Source organism: Ursus americanus, chromosome 23, assembly GCF_024610735.1.
Source record: "Ursus americanus isolate L20-20 chromosome 23, mUrsAme1.1.p, whole genome shotgun sequence".
Taxonomy (NCBI): domain Eukaryota; kingdom Metazoa; phylum Chordata; class Mammalia; order Carnivora; family Ursidae; genus Ursus; species Ursus americanus.
Genome location: NC_142149.1, coordinates 21,030,149 through 21,053,222, shown reverse-complemented (window position 1 = coordinate 21,053,222; position 23,074 = coordinate 21,030,149). Strand labels below are relative to the sequence as shown.

Genomic DNA, 23,074 nt, shown 5'->3' with positions numbered 1-23,074 from the left:
AGGTAAATGTAGCCTAAAGAAGAAAAATTAACGTCCAATATAATGACTGTCTGTACTGTATTTATACTGTATTTCCTTATACATTTTCACTTTACATGTAATAATCACCATTCTTTTTTTTTCTTCCTTCTTTCTGCTTGATTATCAATTGCTAATTCATCCCTAAACTCCGACAAAAGTATAAATCTCTTTTCAGTACAAATACTTTAGTGGAGCCTCTTCCAGAGGCTTTATGAAAAAGGTTTCCATTGGAGAGGGTGCATTTTGGGGAGCCTTACATGTTTCTGCCCGCACACTGGTTGGAAGTTTGACTAGATATAAAATATTGTATTGGAGATGGCATTTCTTTGGAAATTTTAAGCCTCGTTTTGTGGTCTTCTAATTTTTTTTTTTTTTAAAGATTTATTTATTTATTAGACAGGGAGAGACAGCCAGCGAGAGAGGGAACACAAGCAGGGGGAGTGGAAGAGGAAGAAGCAGGCTCATAGCGGAGGAGCCTGATGTGGGGCTCGATCCCAGAACGCCGGGATCACACCCTGAGCCGAAGGCAGAAGCTTAACCGCTGTGCCATCCAGGCGCCCCTGGTCTTCTAACTTTTAATAGTAGTATTGTGAAGTTTGATGTTATTCTGATTCTGGATTCTTTGTATAGAATTTGTTTTTTCTTTGAAAGATTTTAGGTAGTTATCTTTACCCCAGGTATTCAGAAATACAATGATACGTGACTGTGTACCTTCGTGTGACTATTCTAAAATTCATCATGGTTGGCATTTAGTGGGCCTTTTCAGTCTGAAGCTTATTTCGATCCGTCCTTGGAAATTTTCTTGTATTATATTTTTATTTTTATTTTTTTTAAAGATTTTATTTATTTATTCGACAGAGATAGAGACAGCCAGCGAGAGAGGCAACACAAGCAGGGGGAGTGGGAGAGGAAGAAGCAGGCTCATAGCGGAGGAGCCTGATGTGGGGCTTGATCCCATAACGCCAGGATCACGCCCTGAGCCGAAGGCAGATGCTTAACCGCTGTGCCACCCAGGCGCCCCACTGTGCCACCCAGGCGCCCCTTGTATTATATTTTTATAATATATTCTTTGATAGTTCTCTCCTTTCTCTTTCCGGGAACCCCTGTTATCCAGATGGCAAAATTCCTACACTGGTTCTCTTAATTTTTTTTTCCCCTTGTGATTTTGTCTTTTTTTTTTTCCCCCTCTTTCAGTTTTCAGATATTCTGAGCTTTTTTTCCCAGCTCTTCTATTGTATTTTTAATATTTGCTATTGATGTTTAAATTTCCAGGAGCTTTCTTTTGTTCTCAGAACTTTATATATAAAGTATTTTCACACGTTGTTAGGAATTCTGTTTTGTTTACTCTGATTTCTGTCTTTTCTGTTAGAGATTTTCTCCAAAAGTCTGGTAATTTTTGGCTGTCTGTTTACTTTTGAGAATGAGGCACTTACAAGCTCTGAGTTTGGAGCCCTGCCTCATCAAGTGGTAGGCATCACTGTAGGGTGTATTGGCATCTGGTCGTTTTTCTTGGAGAGGACTCCTCCAGTCTCCTGCCTAGAGAAGACAAGCCCAGCAGCAGGTGTTTTGGAGCCATGTGGGGGAAGAGAGCTAGGGAGGGGGAGAGGTCTCATGATTGAGTAGATAGACGTTCAGTCGATCTCCCTATTTTCAGTATGGTACTCCTGCCCTAGGCTGTAACTGCTCACTTGGTTCAGAGGTTCTCTGCCTGGCAGCATGGGCAAGGGAAAGAGGGAATCTTTCTTACGTAGACTTTCAACCAGTTCTCCTGTTTTAGCCCCTTCGACACCCCTTTGTTCAGAGTTACCAGGTGCCTTCAGTTTCTGAGCTTTTTCTGAGTTTCTGTGGTGGGAATTTACTTTCTGCTGCAAGCGTTTAACTTTTTCCTTTCCGTGAGGTTACTTGTCACTAGTGCATGTGCCTTCCAGCTTCCAAAATTTTGCTGACATCTTTCTGCTGTTGCATCCTTTTCCATTTTCTCTGTTTTTTTAGGCTCATGCCTTTAAAAACATCCCTTTGCTGTCATTTTAATGGTGTTTCATGAGGGAACACTGATAAATGCCTGCCACACATTTATGTTTAACTAGCATAGTCATCAGCTTTTCCTTGCTGCTCTCCATTCAGTCACAATAGTGTTGGTATAATTGAGTACTAATACTCCCTCAGAACAATGTTTTTCAGACTTCCTTAACACCAAGAATTACTTAAGGTGCTTGTTGAATATACAGATCACCAGATCTCTCTGCTGGAAGATTTCTGATTTTAGTAGGTCTGAATTAAGGCCCAGGTGTGCGCGTGTGTTTTAAACAAATGCCCTAAGATGTGTCTTATCTTCAGGCAAGTTTGGAAACTCTGTTTTAGAAGGGCCTTCTAAACCTTTCTTGCTCCCAAGTCTCTGAGGCAAACTTCCCAGGCTCCACTTAATATTGCTTTTGTATTCAGACTGTGTTTTAGTCTGTCTGGCTTTGGTCTGGATTTTTAAATTAGAGTGTGTGTCCTTCATCTGATTAACTCCTCTCTTCTCTGGTTAAATGCTGGCTGATGGTAATAACTTTGGTCTTATGTGACTCCCATTTTTTTAGCCAGCACTTCTAGACCCATTGCTTGGTTGCTTGGTTCCTGGCCTGTGTGGGTGGGGAGGAAATATTATGAACATTGAGCTACTTTCTGCATCATTTCACTGTCCAAATCCAAGAATCTGTTAAATTTTTTTTGCTGAAGTGGAAAATTGACTCAGGCTTTGAAAACAGATGTATTAATTATCTGCCTTGGATTTATGCAGCATCATTTTTGAAGATATTAAAGGCTGTGATTTGAAGTTTGGTTTTAACTTTGATAATATGAAAGGGTGCATTGTCTTCTCCTTTTTGTGCTGTGGATCCCTAAGGCCTAGAAAAGAAAAATGGCTGTACCTTTTACTACCAGTCTGTAAGGCACCTGGAAATGAGGTGTTTGCTGCTGCTGCTTGGTTGCTGTGAATTGCTTGGCAGTCAGGAACCAAATAGTACATGTCTTAAAATGTTGTAGAGGCCAAGTGTAGGATCCTATTTCTTAGTGTAGGATCCTATTTCTTAGTTCTTGGAAATCTTGTGACTGTTACTAGCTAAAATATAGCCTGAGGAAGTCATGTTGGCTCTGACATAGAGCCGATTTACATTCTAAGATGAACAGCTCCATAGAAACGGCTCTAATATGTTTTTGCAAGTTCCTTTGAAATGATTTTGGTGAATGAAGTCACAAAAACAGTGTGAAATCTAAAGTGTTACTGTCTCACAGATTATTGATCACTGGCTGTGTTATGAAGCACTACTTTGAACTGTTACTGATTTATTGCAGTTGGCTGTTTCTGTACACCTTCCCCCACCTTTCCAATACTTTAGTGTTTTCAGGTTAACAGGATTTTTTCTTTACTTCGAGGGGTGTAGTAGGGGCTGGTGATGTTTGGTGAGGTCATTCCCTGCTCTCTATTTAGGATGATTTTCAGACATTTAATTTACAGTTGCTCTTGCATTAGTTAATCTCTAGCCATCTTTTTTATGAAGCCATTCTTTGCAGCTGTGGTTATTTAATTGAACCGGAGTAGACTTCTCATTGATTTGCCATCATTTTAGGTAAGAGGACTTGGCTCCTGGGTTGCCCCGTATCTGGGACTAACCTGTGGTATCTAATATTTACTACATCAAGGTGTATATGAATAAGTAGACTTCTGAGTTTGTTTTTAGGGCTTTATTTTATGTATGTATGTATGTATTTATTTATTTTTAAAGACTTTATTTATTTATTTGACATGGAGTGACAGCAAGAGAGGGAACACAAGCAGGGGAAGTGGGAGAAACAGGCTTCCCGATGAGCAGGGAGCCCGATGAGGGGCTCGATCCCAGGACCTTGGGATCACGACCTGAGCCGAAGTCAGACTGCTTAACTGACTGAGCCACCCAGGTGCCTCTTTTTCTAGGGTTTTAAACAAATCTAGGACAAGAGGAAAGTGTCAACATTAGGAAGAAAAGCTGCATCATTGTGATGTGTACTTACGTTTCTTGCTAGAGAAATTATATTGAAAGGGTTTCATCATACAGTTACATATCTTTATTCTACCTCTTTCCTTTTCTCTTTCAGGGTTGTGTGCTGCTTGTAATAGTGAAAAATCATTGATGTGGGGAGTAAAACAGTCAGGCTTAGTTGCAGGAGTTGAAGTATTTTCAGTTTAAATATTCATAGTGCATATGTGATTTTTTTCTTTATTACTTGTTTTGGATCAATCAGATTTGCTGCATAGTTGAATTTCCATGATGGAACATGCCTGCAGTTGGGAAAATGATTTTTTCCCTTTCGTGGAGTAACCTTGGAGTTTTAATTAATTCCATCTCTGTGCATGACAGAAATCTGTTTCACCAGAATTTTACTGAATTGAATTTCAAGGGGAAGGTAGCACCTTCTCCATTGAGAGAAGAGGGCTGTGGATTATTTTTAAACTATATAAAGCTTTTTTTGCAGGGTCGGGGGAAGGGTGGTAAGATCTCTATAACATGAATGGTATTCTAGTCTTTCTTTTTATTTAGAGAAACCAAAATGCTTTAGTGGAAACCCTCCACTATATTCTGCCCTAGAACACATAAAGGTGTGTTCATAATTCTGTGTTGACATCAGTTCCCATATAATTATAGGAACCTGTTTGGCTCCTGCTGTTTGTTAGTCTCCTGGAGTGGCATGTGAATACTCTTAGGTAGGTTCTGGCACTTCTCCCATGTTGGGGTTCTTTGGTTTGGGAACTGGATGCCATTGTGTTTACTGTGGTAATGAACTCCTACCTGGCCATGCTGTACTGCTTTTCAGGAGCAAAATTGAAGGGCAGGTGAACAGGCAGACATTATCATCAGGTGATTTTTTAACCCTGGAAGGCTTCCAGTTAGTATCTAAGTCCCTAGCTGTGCTTAAACCAAGTGATCATGTACAGTCCTTGGGATTGAGATAACTGATTGAACTTGTTTACTTTGGGCATGGAACTGTTAGTTGGTTTAAACTTCTTTAGTATAGGCATATTGGATGGAAAAGGATACTACTTTTAAGGGATTTGGAGAATGGCCTGTAAGGTCTCAGATTTCATCTTCTACCACTCTTGTCTGTACTCTGTTCTAGCTACCCTCCTTTCTTACTAGTTCTCCGACATGTCAAGTTCATTCCCATCTTGGTCTTTTTACTTGCTCTTTTTTTAAATTCTTCTTGGCGTGCTCTTCCCCCAGATGTTCACAGGGGTTGCTCTGTTCATGGAGAGACTTCTTTGTAGAGAGCTGGCCCCCCTCCTTGCAACCCTATCTAAGAGAACACTCCTCCATACTCCTCCTGTCATCCTTCATGATTCTTTTTTTTTTCTTCTTTTTATCAGTGACGGAGATAACGAGATTTTATTTGTTTCCTTGTTTATCTCTTCCACTAGAATGTAAGCCCCAAGATTGTAGAAACTTGTTCAGCTTCTAGAACTGGGTTTATCAACCTCAGCATTATTGACATTTTGGACTAGATGATTCTTTGTTGTTGGGACTGTCCTATGCATTATAAAATGTTTTCTATTCACTAGATGCCAGTAGCACCCCCTAGTCATGATAATAAAAAATGTTTTTTTCTGGACATTGCCAAGTATTTCCTGGGAGACAGAATCATTCCCCTTAGAACCATTGTTACAGAACAATGCTTTGGCACCATATTTATTGAATGGATTAAGTGATGGGTGCTCAAGTATTCACTGGATGATAGATAAATTTATGAATGAATGAATTTAGCAAGTTAAAAACTTTTGGAACACTAAACCACATAGCCTCGTTTCTTCCTTTCCTTTTCTTCCTTTTTTTTTTTTTTTTAATTTTACTTATTTGTCAGAAAGAGAGAGAGACAACACTCACGCGCTCAAGCAGGGGAGCGGCAGGCAGAGGGATAGGGAGAAGCAGGCTTACCCACTGAGCAAGGAGCCCGATGTGGTTATCGATCCCAGGACCCTGGGACCATGACCTGAGCCTAAGGGAGACGCTTAACCAACTGAGCCACCCAGGCGTCCCTCATTTTGAACTTGTTTGATGTGAATGTTTCTAGTGTTTGTAGTGTGGTTATGAACATTTGATTGATTAGTGGGTTTCAGTGTCTGTGCTTGGAAGTTTTGCTACCCTACCTACCTGGGTTATTGAAGCCACATTAGGCAAGGTTGTAGTTCCTTCTGGCTGGGATTAAAATACACCAAATAAAAACCCCATTTTGCATTGTGACTTTCTTTGTTTCAGAGCAACTGGTTTTCTATTTCCGCCAAACATTTATGTTCCATCTCTGATACTATTAGATTTATTTTGATTTGAACTGTTGAATCAGAAGAATTCCATTGAGGGGAATGTCTAGAATCTTTCCTCTTGAAATCACAACTCTCTTTTCTTTAGATGATCTGGAGACAAGAGTAGGCAGAGTTATTGGTCTTTCAGAGAGGGTCTTGAAATGTCTCTTTCATCTGTCTGTTTCTTTAAATTTATTTATTTGAGAGAGAGAGTGTGCCAGAGAGAGAAAGCACCAGTGGGGCGAGCAAGGGGCAGAGGGAGAGGGAGAAGCAGACTCCCCACTGAGCAGGGAGCCCGACATGGGCCTTGATCCCAGGGCCCTGAAATCACAATCTGTGCCAAAGGCGGACGCTGAACCAACTAAGCCAGCCATGTATTTAAGAAAGGAGAGAGGGGTGCCTGGGTGGCTTAGTCAGTTAAGCGTCTCTGCCTTCTGCTCAGATCATGATCCTTCCGCTCAGGTCATGATCCCAGCATCCTGGGATGGAGCCCTGCATCAGGCTCTCTGCTCAGCGGGGAGTCTGCTTCTCCCTCTCCGCCCCCCCCCCCCCCCCCCCGCCCCTGTGCTTGCTCTCTCTCCCTCTCTGAAATAAAAGCTTAAAAAGGGGGGGGGGGCACCTAGCTGGCTCAGTTGGTGGACCATGTGACTCCTGATCTCCGGGTCATGAGTTTGAGCCCCATGTTGGGCATAGAGAGTACTTTAAAAAAAAAAAAGAAAGAAAGAAAAGAGAGTTTTCTTATTGATATCCCAAATTCATATTCATATAACTGATTCTTGTAAAACTAAGGCCTTTGAGACTTTGCTGAGGGAGGGAGCCTACTTTTTAAGGTTAGTTTTTTCCCTCTGCTATGGGATTTTGTTGGGTACTTCAATACAAAAACTGTGATTTACTTGGTAATCAAAACTGAGATGAAAGTGCCGTTACCTAAGGTCTCTTAGTATGAAAGTAGATAGCATTTAGATTTAGATTTAAAATTTTTTTTTCTTTAAAAATAACTTGCAATTGAAACTTGAGTTTTATAATAGCAGAATGCCATTTGAATAAAGGCCCCAAATGGTAGTGTTAACTAGAATACTTTTGAGATAATTTTAAATATTTGAAAAAAGCAATAACTAAATTGGATTCTTCATTTATCAAATGTGAAAGGTCACTGTCTTTGTACTTGGGAAGTCTCCTGCTCCTAAAAGTAGGAATACATATTTGGAATGAAATGTTAAGAAATTGAATAGAAAAATAGGTTTTGAAATCTTTTGAGGAATAGAAGAGGGTGTTTTTTAAAAGTGCATTGCTTGAGTTTTATGAAGACTTATCTCTGAATTCTGTGAGAAATTTGACATCAGGAAGATTTGAAATAATGCTCTCTGATCTTGATTTCAAAGAAACTGACTCCTGAGGATGTGAAAAGCTTATTCTGTCATGGTTTCTAAGATAGAAGGGCTTAAGAAGGGAACGAGAATTGGTGTGTTGCTGAGCTGGGGCAGCCTCACAATATTTCTGAAAATCAAGGATTCTGAAGAACACAGATGGTGAGGTTTGTAGTTCTAATTTAAAAGATCAGAAAGGAAAGTCTTAAAATTCTGTGAAGAACCCTTTTTTCTCTTCTTCTTAGGTTTAATCTCAGGAATGTTACTTTTAAAAAATTGCAGTACACAGGAAGGCTGAAATTTGTCCTTTGATTAAAAGTAGTTGGTCACTCAAATTTGTCATTCTGTGGGGCGCCTGGGTGGCTCAGTCAGTTACGTGTCCAACTCTTGGTATCAGCTCAGGTCTTCATCTCAGGGTTGTGAGTTCAAGCCCTGCACTGGGCTCCATGCCCAGCATGGAGCCTACTTAAAAAAAATTGTCATTCTGTTATAAAACTTTATTAAGTGTTTTTGGTTCACTTGTTTTTAACTAAAAGTAGTTTTCAAAGCAGACCCTCTGCTTTGGATAAGTGATTGTATCAATATTAAATTAGTTTTAATAAAGCTTTTGGGGATTTTCAAGGGAAGGAATGTTGTATTAATGTAAATTTACTTAAGTTGGGCTGCTCTTGGGAAACATAGAAAGAGCTGTTTGTATTCTATTAATAAAATGGAAATTTGGGGTGGGTTGAATTTTCATTTGGGGAAAATAGTAGGAAATTGCTATGCCAAACCAATTTCCATCACAGATGTTTTTTGTGGTCATTAGTGAAATAGCAGGGGATCAGAAGATCTAGATTTGAGTGCTAATTCTGCTGTTTACTCCAGAATGATCTTGGGCAGCTGCCCTTAGATCAGTCTTTCTCTGTAGTGTGCATGCATGTGATTGCACCCACTCCTAGAGCTTTAGTGTCCTCACCTGTAAAATGGGAGGCAGTGATACTCTACCACAGTGTGGCATTGCATACTCAGTGTCACTAATAGGGTCATACAGTCTTTGTGGAGGCAGAGGAGAGGTTGAGAAGCACTGCTGGTTGTCAGCACGAAAGCCTGTCTCTTGATGAAGGTGATTTTTTTTTTAGTGGATCTATTTTGAAATTGGAGTTTGAATTGAGCCTATTTTAAGAAGGCATCTGTAACTGTAATATATTAGTGGTCTTTTCCAGTGGATTGCTTTAAAAAAAAGATTTGCCTTGCTAGAGAATTACTGTTTGCCTTATAAACGGTGCTCATTGTCAGGCATAAGGTTGTCCCTCTAAGTGATTTCTTACTTTGTAGCGTGTAGGTTGGATCAGCCGTGGATATGAAAAGAATTAGGGACTGGTCTGAATCTCTTTTCCTGGTCATTCTAGGAGGCCGTTTCAGTCCTGGCAATGGCAAAGGTAGGTAGAACTAGAAACTCAGAAAAGGCAGGAACTGAGGTTGAAAATGTTCGTTTCTGAATAGATTATTATTATTATTATTATTATTATTATTATTATTATTATTATTTCCTATTGTTTTCTGCTAGCTTTATTTTTCATTTGTTTATTTTTAAAGATTTTATTTATTTGAGAGAGAGAGAGAGAGAGGGATTGCACAAGTGGTGGAGAAGAGGGAGAGGGACAAGTAGACTCCCCACTGAGCACAGTGCCTGAAATAGGTTTCGGTCCGAGGACCCTGAGATCATGACCTGAGCCAAAGGCAGTTGCCTGAGCTACCCTGGTGCCTTCTGCTAGCTTTTTAAAAAAATGCTTTTGGGGGAGGCGCCTGGGTGGCTCAGTTGCTAAGGGTCTGCCTTAGGCTTAGGGCGTGATCCTGGAGTCCTGGGATCAAGTCCCACATCAGGCTCCTCCGCTGGGAGCCTGTTTCTTCCTCTCCCACTCCCCCTGCCTGTGTTCCCTCTCTCGCTGGCTGTCTCTGTCTCTGTCAAATAAATAAATCAAATCTTAAAAAAAAAAAATGCTTTGGGGGAACTACCAGAGTGAACCCAGAGAATTCAAATGAAGAAAGTTTTTTTTTTCTTCTCTATATCTTTCATTTTAAATTTGCATGTCCCCCCATTATAGATAGATCATGAGGATTTACTATTTTGATCAATTTTTATTTATTTTTTAAGATTTTATTTATTTATTTATTTAAGAGAGAGGAAGAGCATGAGGTGGGGGAAGGCGCAGTGGGAGAGGGAGAAGCAGGCTCCCCCGCTGAGCAGGGAGCCTGAAGCAGAGATCGATCCCAGGACCCTGGAGATCATGACCTGAGTTGAAGGCAGATGCTTAACCAACTGAGGCACCCAGGCGCCCCTATTTTGATCAGTTTTTAAAGTCTAGTATGTTAGATCCCTGGCAAAGAAAAACTAGTGTTAGCTTTGAAACCAGACATCAGAAGGTGTTTCCCTTGAAGGATGGTCAGCTGCTCGATTCTTTTTTTTTTTTTTTAAAGATCTTATTTATTTATTTGACAGAGAGAGAGACAGCCAGCGAGAGAGGGAACACAGGCAGGGGGAGTGGAGAGGAAGAAGCAGGCTCCCAGCGGAGGAGCCTGATGTGGGGCTTGATCCCAGGACTCTGGGATCACGCCCTGAGCCGAAGGCAGACACTTAACGACTGAGCCACCCAGGCGCCCCAGCTGCTCGATTCTTGAAGTGAGTTCAGACACCATTCCCATGGGAACCATCTAGCCAAAGTCTAGTTGTCCAAAGTCTACTGTCCAGTTCTTTATGATTGGAGCAAAAAGCTCTGTTCAGCATCCAGCCTATAGTGGCATTATTGGAAGGGTTGGGATTGTGAAGACCTTCACAGTCGTGTTTCTGATCAAATTCTACCTGCCTCTAAAGGTTCTTGGTTTTTAGAACCTTTGGAATATTTGCCCTTTCCTTTCATCATTGAGAAAGTGTTTAAATGGTTTTGAGAGCATTGAGGGAACTGTTTAAGTGGTTACTCCTTTATTCACAGGGAAATTTTGTTCACTTGTGTAAAGAGTTCAGAACCAAACTTCCTCAGTGGATTGCCATGCTGATTTTGATCTTTTAGGCTTGGCTTGGTACACATGGTCTCTCATCTCTGCTAGGGGCTACCTGTGAGATTTCCTATGTCCTAATCTCATCAATCACCTTGCTTGGAAGCAGTTCTTCCGTGGATTAATTTGTGAAGTTGATTACCCTGTCTTGAACCTTTCTTGTCATGTGTAAGTTGTACTCCCAGTGATAATGTTATTTTGGCTTCGATTTTGGACAGGGGGTCAAGAAGTGGGATTTCCTTGGAACAACTTTTTGGGTGAATTATTGTTCTTGAGTTGTAGTTTTATTTTTGCCCCCTACTTTAATGTCTTAGCGCAAGACACTCCTTGGTTTTAGTCTCATTTGTAAAGTGAGGATCCCTTACAGACTGTAACAGGAGGACAGCTGTATAGTTTTTGTGACCTGATAAGTAGCTAAATTCTCACATGGTATTTATGCTCTGATCAGATTCCAAGGATGTGACTATACGGGGAGTCAATAAACTATGGCCTACGAGTCAGATCTGGTCCATGGTCTGTTTTTATAATGCCCATGAGCTATGAATGGTTTTTACATTTTTAAAATGTAAAAATGTAGTTTTAAAATGTAAAAATCAAGAGAAGGAGAAGACAGGCTACACACTGGGAGAAAATATTTGCAAAAGACACATCTGATAAAGGACAGTTATCCCAAAGAGACAAAGAATTCTTAAAACTCAGCAACAAGAAAACGACCATATTAAAAACTGTGCAAAAGACCTAAACAGACACCTCATTGAAGAAAATATACAGATGGGAAGTAAGCGTATGAAAAGAGATTTAACTTCATATGTCATCAGGGAATTGAAAAATTAAAACAGTGAGATTGCACTACTACAGATCTATTAGAATGGCTCAAATCTAAAACACTGACAGCACCAAATGCTGACAAGGATGTGCAGCAGCAGGAACACTCCTTCATTGCTGGTGGGAATGCAGAATGGTACAACCACTTAGACAGTTTGGCAGTTTATTATACAATGCAACTCTTACCATAGGATCTGGCAGTCACAGCCAGTGGTATTTACTCAAATGAGCCAAAATGTATGTCCCCACAAAAACTGCACAAGAATATTTATAACCGCTTTATTCATAATTGTTAAAACTTGGAAGCAACCAAGGTGTCCTTCAGTAGGTGAATGGGTAAACAAACTGTTGTACATCCAGACAGTGGAATATTATTCAGCACTAAAAAGAGCTATCAAGCCATGAAAAGGCATGGAGGAAATGTAAATGCGTATTACTAATTGAAAGAAGCCAATCTGAAAAAGGCTACATATTATATGATTGCAACTATATGGCAGGCTGGAAAAGACAAAACTATGGGGACAGTAAAAAGGACCAGTGGATGGGGGAAAGGAGGGATAAATAGGCAGATCATAGATTTTTAGTGCAGTGAAACTATTCTCTATGATGCTACACTGTGTGTAGTTGTTGTTATACATTTGTCCAAACACATAAAATATAGGTTGCCAAGAGTAAGCCCTAATGTAAACTATGGACTTTGGATGGTGATGAGGTATCCATTGTATCAAATGTCCAACTGCAGGATGTAGATAGTGGGGGAGGCTGTATATGTGTGTGGGTGGAGGGGAAACAGGAGTATATGGATACTCTGTACTTGCTGCTCAATTTTGCTATGAACCTGAAACTACTCTAAAAACTAAGGCTTATTATTTAAAAAAATGTCAAAATAAAACAAATCAAAGAATAAAATGCGACAGAGACCCGTATGTGGCCTGTAAAGCCTAAAATATTAATTTTCTTTTTTTTTAAAGGGGGACGGAAAGGTGCAGAGGGGGAGAGAGAACCTTAAGTAGGCTCCACACCGAGTGCAAAGCCTGACATGGGGCTCGATCTCACGACCCTGAAATCATGACCTGGGCCAAAATCCAGAGTCAGCCTGACCCCCCCCCAGGTGCCCAGTATTAATATTTATTATCTGGCCTTTTACAAAAAATGTTTACCAAGTCTGGACTCTATCACAGAGGAACTAGGCGGTGAGGTGCTTAGTTTCTCTCTCGTGTCATGCCCAGTCCCCTAATTCTTCTGGGTACTCATGAGTGTCTCTGATGGCAGAGTTGTTCTCATTGAATTTGTTTCATCTGCAGGTATATGAGTGACCTAAAGCTGCAAATTAAAACGGAGAGAAAGCAGTGCCAACTGCGAGCAGGGCAAGGATGCCAATTCCTCCACCTCCTCCACCGCCCCCTGGTCCTCCTCCACCTCCCACTTTTAATCAGGTAGGTAATCTTTCCACCTGGCTATCTCAAAACTTTAATGGATACTCAGGGCTTCCTGGTGTAAGGCATACTGTACTCAAAGATATGTGGTGTGGAAAGAGAGTAAGTTAAGGCAAGTCTGTCTTCGTTAACTCATTCTGATTTCTGAAAGGTCCTCTTAGGACTATAATGGCTTATCTTGTTTTCTTGTCCTGGTTCAGTCTAAATGGAGATTTGGACAGATCACATCAGAGCAGGAACTAGTCTTTTGCCCCTAAAACTATTTGTCCTGTAAAGGTCAGTACAGCATTTCTCTGGCATCATTGAGGAAAGGGACGGCAACTCTTAGTGGTTGTTTCTCGCTATTATTTCATCTCTTCCTCTTCTACTCCAAACCAGTTCATCCTAAAGCCAAGTCCGTCAAGTCTACCAGCCCATCAGAAAAGAAAGGAGTTTCTGGAAAATACTATTAAGAAGACTTAAAGGTTTGATAATGGGAGGGAGAAAAACCAGTGTGGCTTCTGAACCAAAGAGGCAACCACTTTTACTATATGTGGATTGTGATATCTGGTGTCACGTGAGAAAGAAGCAACCTGGGTGCATTATCTCATTTTTTTTTAAGATTTTATTTTATTTTATTTTTGTTTTATTTTATTTTTAAATTTTTTAAAGATTTTATATATTTATTTATTTTGAGAGAGAGAGCAGGGAGAGGGGGGAAAGGAGAGAGAGAATCTCAGGCATACTCCACGGTGAGCATGGAGCCTGACAGGGGGCTCGATCTCACGACCCTGAGATCATGTCCTGAGCCAAAATTAAGAGTTGGACAGTTAACTGACTGAGCCACCCAGGCACTCCTTAAGATTTTTTTTTTTTTTAAGGAACCTCTCCACCCAAGTGGGGCTCGAACTCACACCCCTGAGATCAAGAGTTGCATGCTGTACTGACTGAACCAACCACGTGCTCCTGCTTTATTCAATTTTGTAAAATTTAGAAGCGGAAGGAGCTATAGGGAATGAGTACCTGGGAGGGGGGTGTTATTTAACAGATGAGAAATAGTGCCTTAAAGTGTCGATATATGTTTGTGTTAGGTATGTAACAGATGACAGAGACCTGGCGAGGCATATGACTTAGAAAATCCAGATAATTTTACTCTATGCTTCTATATTGCTTGAGTCTTTCCCCACAAGCTTTATTTATATAATTAAAAGAAAGAGAGGGAAAACATGCAGATAAGAAAAAGAAGCAAATAAAAATAATCTGTAATATCATCGCCCAGAAATGAGACAATTTCTGCCTTCAAAGGCTCCCAGCACAGTGGGCGAGATAGACAAGTCAACAGGGAAATTCCATGCTATGCAGGCATAAATGAGGCCACAAAGAAGCATGCCTCACATACTGGCTGGAGGCAGTGGAGGCAGTCGGAGAAGTCTTCTAGCCAGGAGTTGATACTTGAGCAGAGTCTTAAACGATGAGTAGTGTTTAGCCAGAAAGAGAAGAGGGAGGGCAGGTACTTGGTATTGAGGAAGTAGAATGAAAGGGTGCTGATTTGTGGGAAAGCATACTCAGGATTGGATCATTGCTTGAGGGGCTTGGTGGGAGAGGCAAAGGCTGAGGGTTTTCGCTTTTTCTCCAGGCAGCGATGGGGTGGTAGTGTATTTTCAGCTGCAGGAGTCACCTGACTGGGTGTGTGTTAGAAAGGTCGTCCTTCACAGTATAGATGGTGATATGGGGTTGAGACTGGAGACAGAGAATTGAAGACTTGGAGATAGAAGCCTGTTAACAGTTGGAAATCTGAGAGTTTGCATTAAAACCATGAGGATGGACGAGATGTCGATAAGGGACACTTGGAAAGTAAAATCTTATTTGGTGACTGATGCAAGGAAGAGGAAGGAGTTTGGAACAACTATAGTTTGGGGGATTGAATGACGGTGCCATTTACAAATCGAGGTTTGTGGAGGAGGATGTGAACTCAATTTTAGATATGTTGAGTAATGTTTTAATACTTTTCTCTTTACAAAAGTAATATATTCAAGAAATTTATGAACTATAGCTGGGGCGTGTGGCTGGCTCATTCGGTAAAGCATGGGACTCTTGATCTCAGAGTTGTGAGTTTGAGTCCCACAGTGGGCGTAGAATTTACTTAAAAAAAGAGATTTATGAACTACGGGTAAGCATAAAGGAGCAATTATCCATAATCCAGCAATTCATAATAGTTTTGTGTATATCCTTCCCTTCCTTCCTCCCTTTTATCTCCTACTTTTTTAAAAAGGAGGCTGTGCTGTATATACCTACTGATTTTTTTTGTTTTCTTTTTCTTCTTCCACCTCCCCCACACTGCTATGCGTACTGAGTTCTAATCTGCTCTTACGCATTAATACATCGTGAATGGCTTCTCACATCATTAAATGGTTAGTGATATCGTTACAGATTTTTTTACTGTACTAAAATGTGGCAAAAATTAGAGAAGGCCAATAAAAATAGAAAATATTAAGCTATTAATAGTTAATCTTTGTTAATATTTTATATGTTTTATGTATTTATTATAGGAAAACTAGAAAATTCAAATAAATACAAAGAATTATTACCCAAAATTAATTTCTGTTGATATTAGTGTATATCCTTCTGGAAATGTTCTGTGGGTATGTACCTTTTCTTTCACTATAACTACTGCTTATTGAGCACCAGGCACTATGCTAACCTCTTAAAAAAGAGTTCTTTAATTTTCAAAACTACCCTGAGAGATAGGTTCTAGTATTACTCTGTTTTATGGAAGAGAAAATTAATCTTGTTAAATGTTTTGTTTTATAATATTTTTTACTTGATTGTGTCAAACATTTGCTGTCTAAAGATACTTACTTCCACATCTTTAAGAGCTTAACTGGCATTCCCTTCTATGCTTATGTCATCAGTGTTCCTTTTGATTGAACTTTTAGGTTATTTTCAGTTCTATGCTATTAATAACATCTTTGTGTACGTCTCTAAATGTAATTCTTAAAGTTAATTCCTAGATAGAATTCTTGTGTAGATTTTTTAAAGGTGTTTGACACAAGGGGTGCCTGGTGGATTAGTCGGTTAAGTGTCCATCTCTTGATTTTGGCTCAGGTCATGATCTCGGGGTCGTGAGATCCAGCCCTGTGTCGGACCCTGCGTTCGGTGTGGAGCCGCTTAAGATTCTTTCTCTCCCTCTCCCTCTGCCCCTCCCTACCGTTTCTCTCAAAAAAAAAGAAAAGTGGAGGGGAAAAAAAGGTGTTTGATACATAAACTACTTTCTGGAAAGATCATACTAATTTACCTTCCTCTGGATAATTTTTGTACCTGTTCCCCTAAATCCTTATGGCCACCATAAGACAGTTACGTGTTCTGCACAGTTTTTGAGCATCCTCCACGTGCCAGGCACTGTACAACAGTGAGCAGCGGACCCTGCCTTCATGAAGCTAGCGGTCTCCTCTTAAAATTTTAACTTTTACCGGTTTCATTGGTAAATAATGATACTGTGTTTTAGCCTGCATTTTTAATTTTTTTTTCCGTATTTGCTGGCTCCATGATTTCTTTTACATAGCGTTCATACCTTTGCTTATTATCCTATTGATTTATAAGTCATCTTTATGTTAATACTGTATAGAGTTAGGATACTACCTTTGTGCGTCACAGATGATTTTTCCTTCAAGTCTATCATCTGCTTACTATATTCCTAAGTGGATAATTTATAATAAACGAGTCTCCCAGTTTTTCCCTGTATTTTAGTTGTCATGTCCTTCCCCTTACCTATTTTTTTCATATAGTACTTCTATGGGTTATTTTTACATTTATATTTTATAAATCAATTAGAATTTGTTTGAGAGTATGGGGGCGCCTGGGTGGCGCAGTTGTTAAGCGTCTGCCTTCGGCTCAGGGCGTGATCCCGGCATTCTGGGATCGAGCCCCACATCAGGCTCCTCTGCTAGGAGCCTGCTTCTTCCTCTCCCACTCCCCCTGCTTGTGTTCCCTCTCTTGCTGGCTGTCTCTCTCTGTGTCAAATAAAGAAATTAAAAAAAAAAAAAAGAATTTGTTTGAGAGTAAGCCATGAGGTAGAGATTTAACTTGATTTTTTCCCCCAAACTTAGCCAGTTATTATTAGTAGCTTATATTTAGTAATCTGTGCTTTCTGCATTGCTGAAATACACTTTTATTATTTCTTTTTCTTCTTTTTCAGAATTTTTTATTTATTCATTTGAAAGAGAGAACTAGCAAGAGCATGGGTAGAAGGGAGGGTCGGAGGGAGAGGGAGAAGCAGATTCCCTGCTGAACAGGGAGCCTGACAACGGGGCTGGATCCCAGGACCCCAGCATCATGACCTGAGCCAAAGGCAGATGCTTAACTGACTGAGCCACCCAGGCACCCCCACTTTTATTATTTCTTATATAGACTTGAGTTTGTTTATGGACTTTGTTTTGTTCCATTTATCTAGCTCTCTGTCCCTGTACTCCTGTTGTAGTTGGTCCTAGCTTTTGATGGTACTAGTTCCATTTTCTTAGTTTTTTTCCTATACTTAATCTTCCAGATGGATTTTAGAATCATTTTTTAATGGTTTCCAAAAATTCCACTGTGTTCTTAATTTAAAAAGCTCTACATTTAGAAATTGTGTAAGGAACATGGTATGATGTGTTGCATTTTAGGTACATGTGGGATATTCATTTGGAGATATCCTGTAGACATTGGCACATATGGTATTAAGCTCAGGGCCAGGAGTGGTGATGAGATATAAAGATTTGAGATACTTGGGCTTTTCAGTGGTATTCAAATCCTGTGACTGGGTGAGCTTGCTCAGGGAGATTTAGATGGAGGCTGAGGATAGGACTCTGAAGTGGCATTTAACAGGTAGGTGGAGGGTGAAGAACTCGAAAAGAAATATGGTGTTGGAAGAGACTGTAGGGTAAGTGGGAAAGGCATGGGCTTTAACACAGACCAGCTCTGCATGTACTAACCATGTGACATTAGCTTTTCTAAACCTTCATTTCCTCATCTTTAGAGCAAGGAGCCCAACACAGGGGTCGATCCCAGGACCCTGGGATCATGGCCTGAGCTAAAGGCAGCTACTCAACTGACTGAGCCACCCACCCAGGCGCCCCTTGTTTTATTCTTCTTAAGATTTTATTTACTTATTTATTTGAGAGAGTGTGTGCACACGAGCAGAGGGAGAGGGACAAGCAGACTCCAGGCCAAGCATGGAGTGTGCCATAGGGCTCGATCTCACGACCCCAAGATCATGACTGAGGTGAAACCAAGACTCCGACTGAGCCACCCAGGTGCCCCAATATGGTCTATTTTATAACATTGTTTAGAAGATAAAGTAACAGGGGGGCACCTGGGTGGCTCAGTTGTTGAGCGTCTGCCTTCGGCTCAGGGCGTGACTATGGGGTCCTGGGATCGAGCCCCGTGTCCGCGTCGGGCTCCCTGCTCCGCTGGGAAGCCTGCTTCTTCCTCTCCCACTCCCCCTGCTTGTGTTCCTTCTCTCTCAAATAAATAAAAAAATATTTAAAAAAAGAAGAAGAAGATGATAAAGTAATAGGGAAGAAATACTGTTAGTCGAGATAAGAATTTTAGAGTCAACTGTCTGGGTTGGGATCCTTGCTTTACTATTTACTGGGTGCATGGCCTCAGGAATTTTTTCAAGATTTAAATTAGATGATGGAAGTAAAATCCTTAGCCTGAGGCATTGTAGGGACTCAAGTCAGTGTTTGCCTTCATAACATGTAAAGCTTCTAACACACAAGCCCAGCACACAGGTACTCAGTAAGTGTTAAGGCCTCCCCCCCCCCTTTTTTAAGAGAGAGCGTGCGGGGGAGTGGGGGGGGGAGGGAGAGAGAAAATCCCAAGTAGGCTCCACGCCCAGGGCCCGATGCAGGGCTTGATCTCATAATGCCAAGATCATGACCTGAGCCGAAATCAAGAGTCAGACCTTAACTGACTGAGCCACCCAGGCGCCCCAGATAAGGCCTCCTTTCAGAATGTTCTGCATAGGAAGGGGACCTATACCCTTCACAGAAGGCACAACAGAAGAAGGACTAAAGAATGAGAGCACACATTGGTACCGATATTTGGTGCAGGATCTGATTAGGTTAGAGGGTCATTAATGAAATCCAGCTTGGCTTACGGTATTTATCCCAAGCTCCTGGTAAAGGGAACTATTTAGGATGAATAATTACATTTTCCCCTCTTCCTCTAGGCAAACACAGAGCAGCCCAAGCTGAGTAGAGATGAGCAGCGGAGTCGAGGTGCTCTCTTACAGGACATCTGCAAAGGGACCAAGCTGAAGAAGGTGACCAACATTAATGATCGGAGTGCTCCCATCCTTGAGAGTGAGTCTAATCTTCATTTCCTAGTGAGCCACCAGGATCCCAGGATTGACTTGGAGACTTGGCTGGCCTGTCATTTTTATTGTGGGGCCTTAAGTGGGAAAATTTTGTCCTTTAGGAGAGTTTTCTTTGAATGTTCTTTGGCTGTCTTCACATCTTTTCATTTAAATACCTTAGAATTTTCTTTTTGACCTTTGGGACACATTCTCTGGGGGAAGACTCCCATCTCCTACTGTAACTAGTGCTCCTTACGGCACATCCATGGCTGGTCTCTGAGGAGACCATCATGTTACTAAAAACCGCTAAGCTGAAGCTAGTGAAGATGTTATAATTGCCACAAGTGTCCATTCTGCTAGGCCTCTGGAGAGTTTGCTCACACCTGGATCCCTGAGTCCCTGGCCCCCTTACCATCTGGGACTTGGAAAGGAGAGCCCAGAGAACTCTGCTGAATGTGTCTTGATCCTGGTTTTCCCTCTGCCTTTCCTAAATAAGGGGAATTTGACTCCTTGTTCCTTTTGTTCTTTCTCTTGCATCACAGTAAGGAGTTTCATCTCCACATGAAGCTGTGGAGCTGAGAGGCCTAGCCTTTTTTTTTTTTTTTTTTTAATGCAAAAGCAAGATTGGTTTGTTTGCAAATTAAAGCCCAAATAGAAGAGGGGTTTCTCCTCAGGATTAACTTGGTCACCAGCTCCCAGCATGTGAAGTGAAAACCCTAATGGTATGCTTTCCAGAACCGAAAGGAAGCAGTGGTGGTTATGGCTCTGGAGCAGCTGCCCTGCAGCCCAAGGGAGGTCTCTTCCAAGGGGGAGTGCCAAAACTCCGACCTGTGGGAGCCAAGGACGTTTCAGGTATCTGATCAGTACTTTCTTCGGATATTTCCCAAGTGCGTTAATTTCTGATTAGTCCCAAGTGGGTCATCTAGGGTTAAGGTGTGTTGTAGAGGTGGGAGGAAGGAGAAGTGGGAGCAGGGGAGAAGTTACAGAGTAGAATAAAGCCAAAGCTGAGAGATTAAATAAAAATGTGTTCAACTTGTATTGGCAGTATTTGTCATGGGCCCTGAGCCTGAAACCACATTAAAATCCAGAACTATACAGGCATTTAACCTGCTACCATGCAGGTTACACTAAGGAGGCTGGGTGAAGTAGAGATACTGACTAACGTGTATCTAGCTCTGTTGATCGAGTGCTGTCTGGTGTATTTGTAGAGAACCTAGCTGGTAAGCCAGCCCTACAAGTCCCCAGTTCTCGAGCTGCTGCCCCAAGGCCACCGGTGTCAACAGCTAGTGGGCGCCCTCAAGATGATACAGACAGCAGCCGAGCCTCACTCCCAGAACTGCCCCGGATGCAGAGACCCTCGTTACCGGACCTCTCTCGGCCTAATACCACCAGCAGTACAGGCATGAAGCACAGCTCCTCTGCCCCTCCTCCACCACCCCCAGGGCGGCGTGCCAACGCACCCCCTACACCTCTGCCTGTGCACAGCAGCAAAGCCCCGGCCTACAACAGAGAGAAGCCCTTGCCACCCACACCTGGACAAAGGCTGCACCCTGGTCGAGAGGGACCTCCTGCTCCACCCCCAGTCAAACCACCTCCTTCCCCTGTGAATATCAGAACGGGACCAAGTGGCCAGTCTCTGGCTCCTCCTCCTCCGCCTTACCGCCAGCCTCCTGGGGTCCCCAATGGACCCTCCAGTCCCACTAATGAGTCAGCCCCTGAGCTGCCACAGAGACACAATTCTTTGCATAGGAAGACACCGGGGCCTGTCAGAGGCCTAGCGCCTCCTCCACCCACGTCAGCCTCTCCATCACTACAGAGTAATAGACCACCTCCCCCAGCCCGGGACCCTCCCAGTCGGGGAGCCGGTAAGTGCCTGGAAGCACCTTTTTTCCTATCAGATGTAGAATTGAGTTTATCTTCTCACCTTTTCCTCCAAAGCTCTCCTTCAGCGATTGAAAAGAAAAAGAATTCACTTACTCATTCAGCAGGTTTACTGAGTGCCTTTTTATGTTTCAGACTCTGTTTTTAGGGAAACAACAAACAGTAGAAAAGACAGAAGATTCCTGTTCTTTGGACAGTCAAGCAAATAAATTAGTTTAAAAAATTATATATGTAGATCTATATATGTGTGTGTGTGTGAGTATGTATATATATAAAATCATATAATTATAAATATATACAAATAAAACTATAAAATTATATATATTATATGTTTTTATATATATATATATAAAGACAGTATGTAGATGTTTTAGAGAAATACAAAACAGAGAAAGGGAAATAGGATATACTGGGGTAGAGGGTGGTGGTGGTATTTTTTATTGCAGAGGTGGGGTGAGAGTAGGGTTAGGGAAGGCCTTACTGATAAAGTAACAATCTGAAGAGAGTGACGGAGTAGGCTAAGCAGTAATCTGGGAGAATAGGTATTGCAGGCATTGGGAACAGCAAATACAAAGGCCCTGAGACTGGGGACAGCAGGGAGGCCATTGTGGCAGGACTGGAATGAGTGAAGGGGGAAGAGTGGAAGGACGAGGAGGTCAGGAAGCTAGATTCGAAGCTAGATTTGCACAGGAGAACACTGTAGGACTTTGTCAAGACTGGGATTTACTCGGTGAGATGCTGAGCCCCTCTAGAGGCGTTGGAACGGAGGAGAAGTATTGCTTTAGCTTTTAAAAGGATGACAAACTCAGGGCGCCCAGGCGGCTCAGTTGATTAAGCATCTGCCTTTGGCTCAGGTCATGATCCCAGGGTCCTGGGATTGAGCCCTGCATTGGGCTCCCTGCTCAGCAGGGAGCCTGCTTCTCCCTCTCCCTCTGCTGTTCCCCCTGCTTGTACTCTTTCTCTGTCAAATAAACAAAATCTTTAAAAAATAAAAAATAAAAGGATGACAAACTCTGGTGTTGAAAACAGACTGCAGGGGGACAGAGGTGGCAAGGGAGACCACTTCGGAGGCTGGTGCAGTAAATCAGGCAGATAGGTAGGGCCGCAGCAGGTTTGGGGGAAGAAGACAGGTGTTCACTTTTAGACAAGTCAAGTTTGACATGCCTGTTAGGCAAACACCAGTTCGTTATTTTCTCTTGGATTTCTGTCAGACTCTGAAGTTGAGGGGAAAGGTCTGGGCTAGAGAAATTTGAATGATATTGAAAACCACATGCTGGATAAGCTCCCCTAGGGAGTCAGTCTAGATAGAGAAGAGGTTGAGGCCTTTATATTAGAGGTCAGAGAGATGGACAGTAGCAAGCAGAGGAAGCTGAGAAAGAGTCTATAGTGAGGAAGGAAGAAAACGAGAGGATGCTGGAAGGATGCCAAGAGGGAGTGATCAGCTGTGTTCAGGACTGGAAACTGAGAATGACATTGGTCTCGGCAACATGGAGTCTTTTGAGGGGGACCCCCAAACAACATGATATCCTTTTGATAATTTCAGTGGAGTGATGGAGGATGAGGGTGAAAGTCTAATTGAGATGTGTTTGGGAACTTGGGAATAAGAGGAGAGGAATTGGAGATAGCGATGTAGAACTCTGTTTGCTTAAAGGGGAGCGAGGGTGGGGGCGCAGATGAATGGTTGCTGGAGGAGAATGTGGGATTGAGGTTTGGGACCCCTCCCCTCCAAGATGGGAGATATTTCGGCATCTGTTTGTATACTGATGAAATGATACAGTAGAAAGGGGGGAAATTGCCTGAGTAATGTTTTCAAGAAGGCTAAAAGGAATGGAATCTGATTCATAGGTAAGGGGTTGACCTTAGATAAGAACACAGATAGTTC

General features: G+C 41.8%; 1 protein-coding gene across 3 annotated transcripts in view; it reads left to right on the top strand.

Annotated features, from left to right (window-relative positions):
• The window catches only part of WIPF2 (WAS/WASL interacting protein family member 2), a 44,187-nt gene that overhangs the window by 8,756 nt on the left and 12,357 nt on the right, over window positions 1–23,074 (top strand). For all 3 annotated transcript variants that reach the window (XM_045781736.2, XM_087854434.1, XM_045781737.2), the window contains 4 exons: window positions 12,867–12,998; window positions 19,186–19,318; window positions 20,047–20,163; window positions 20,520–21,176. In XM_045781736.2, coding sequence (XP_045637692.1) covers window positions 12,936–12,998; window positions 19,186–19,318; window positions 20,047–20,163; window positions 20,520–21,176 — 970 coding nt within the window. In that variant the 5' untranslated portion in view covers window positions 12,867–12,935. The remainder of the gene's footprint in view (window positions 1–12,866; window positions 12,999–19,185; window positions 19,319–20,046; window positions 20,164–20,519; window positions 21,177–23,074) is intronic.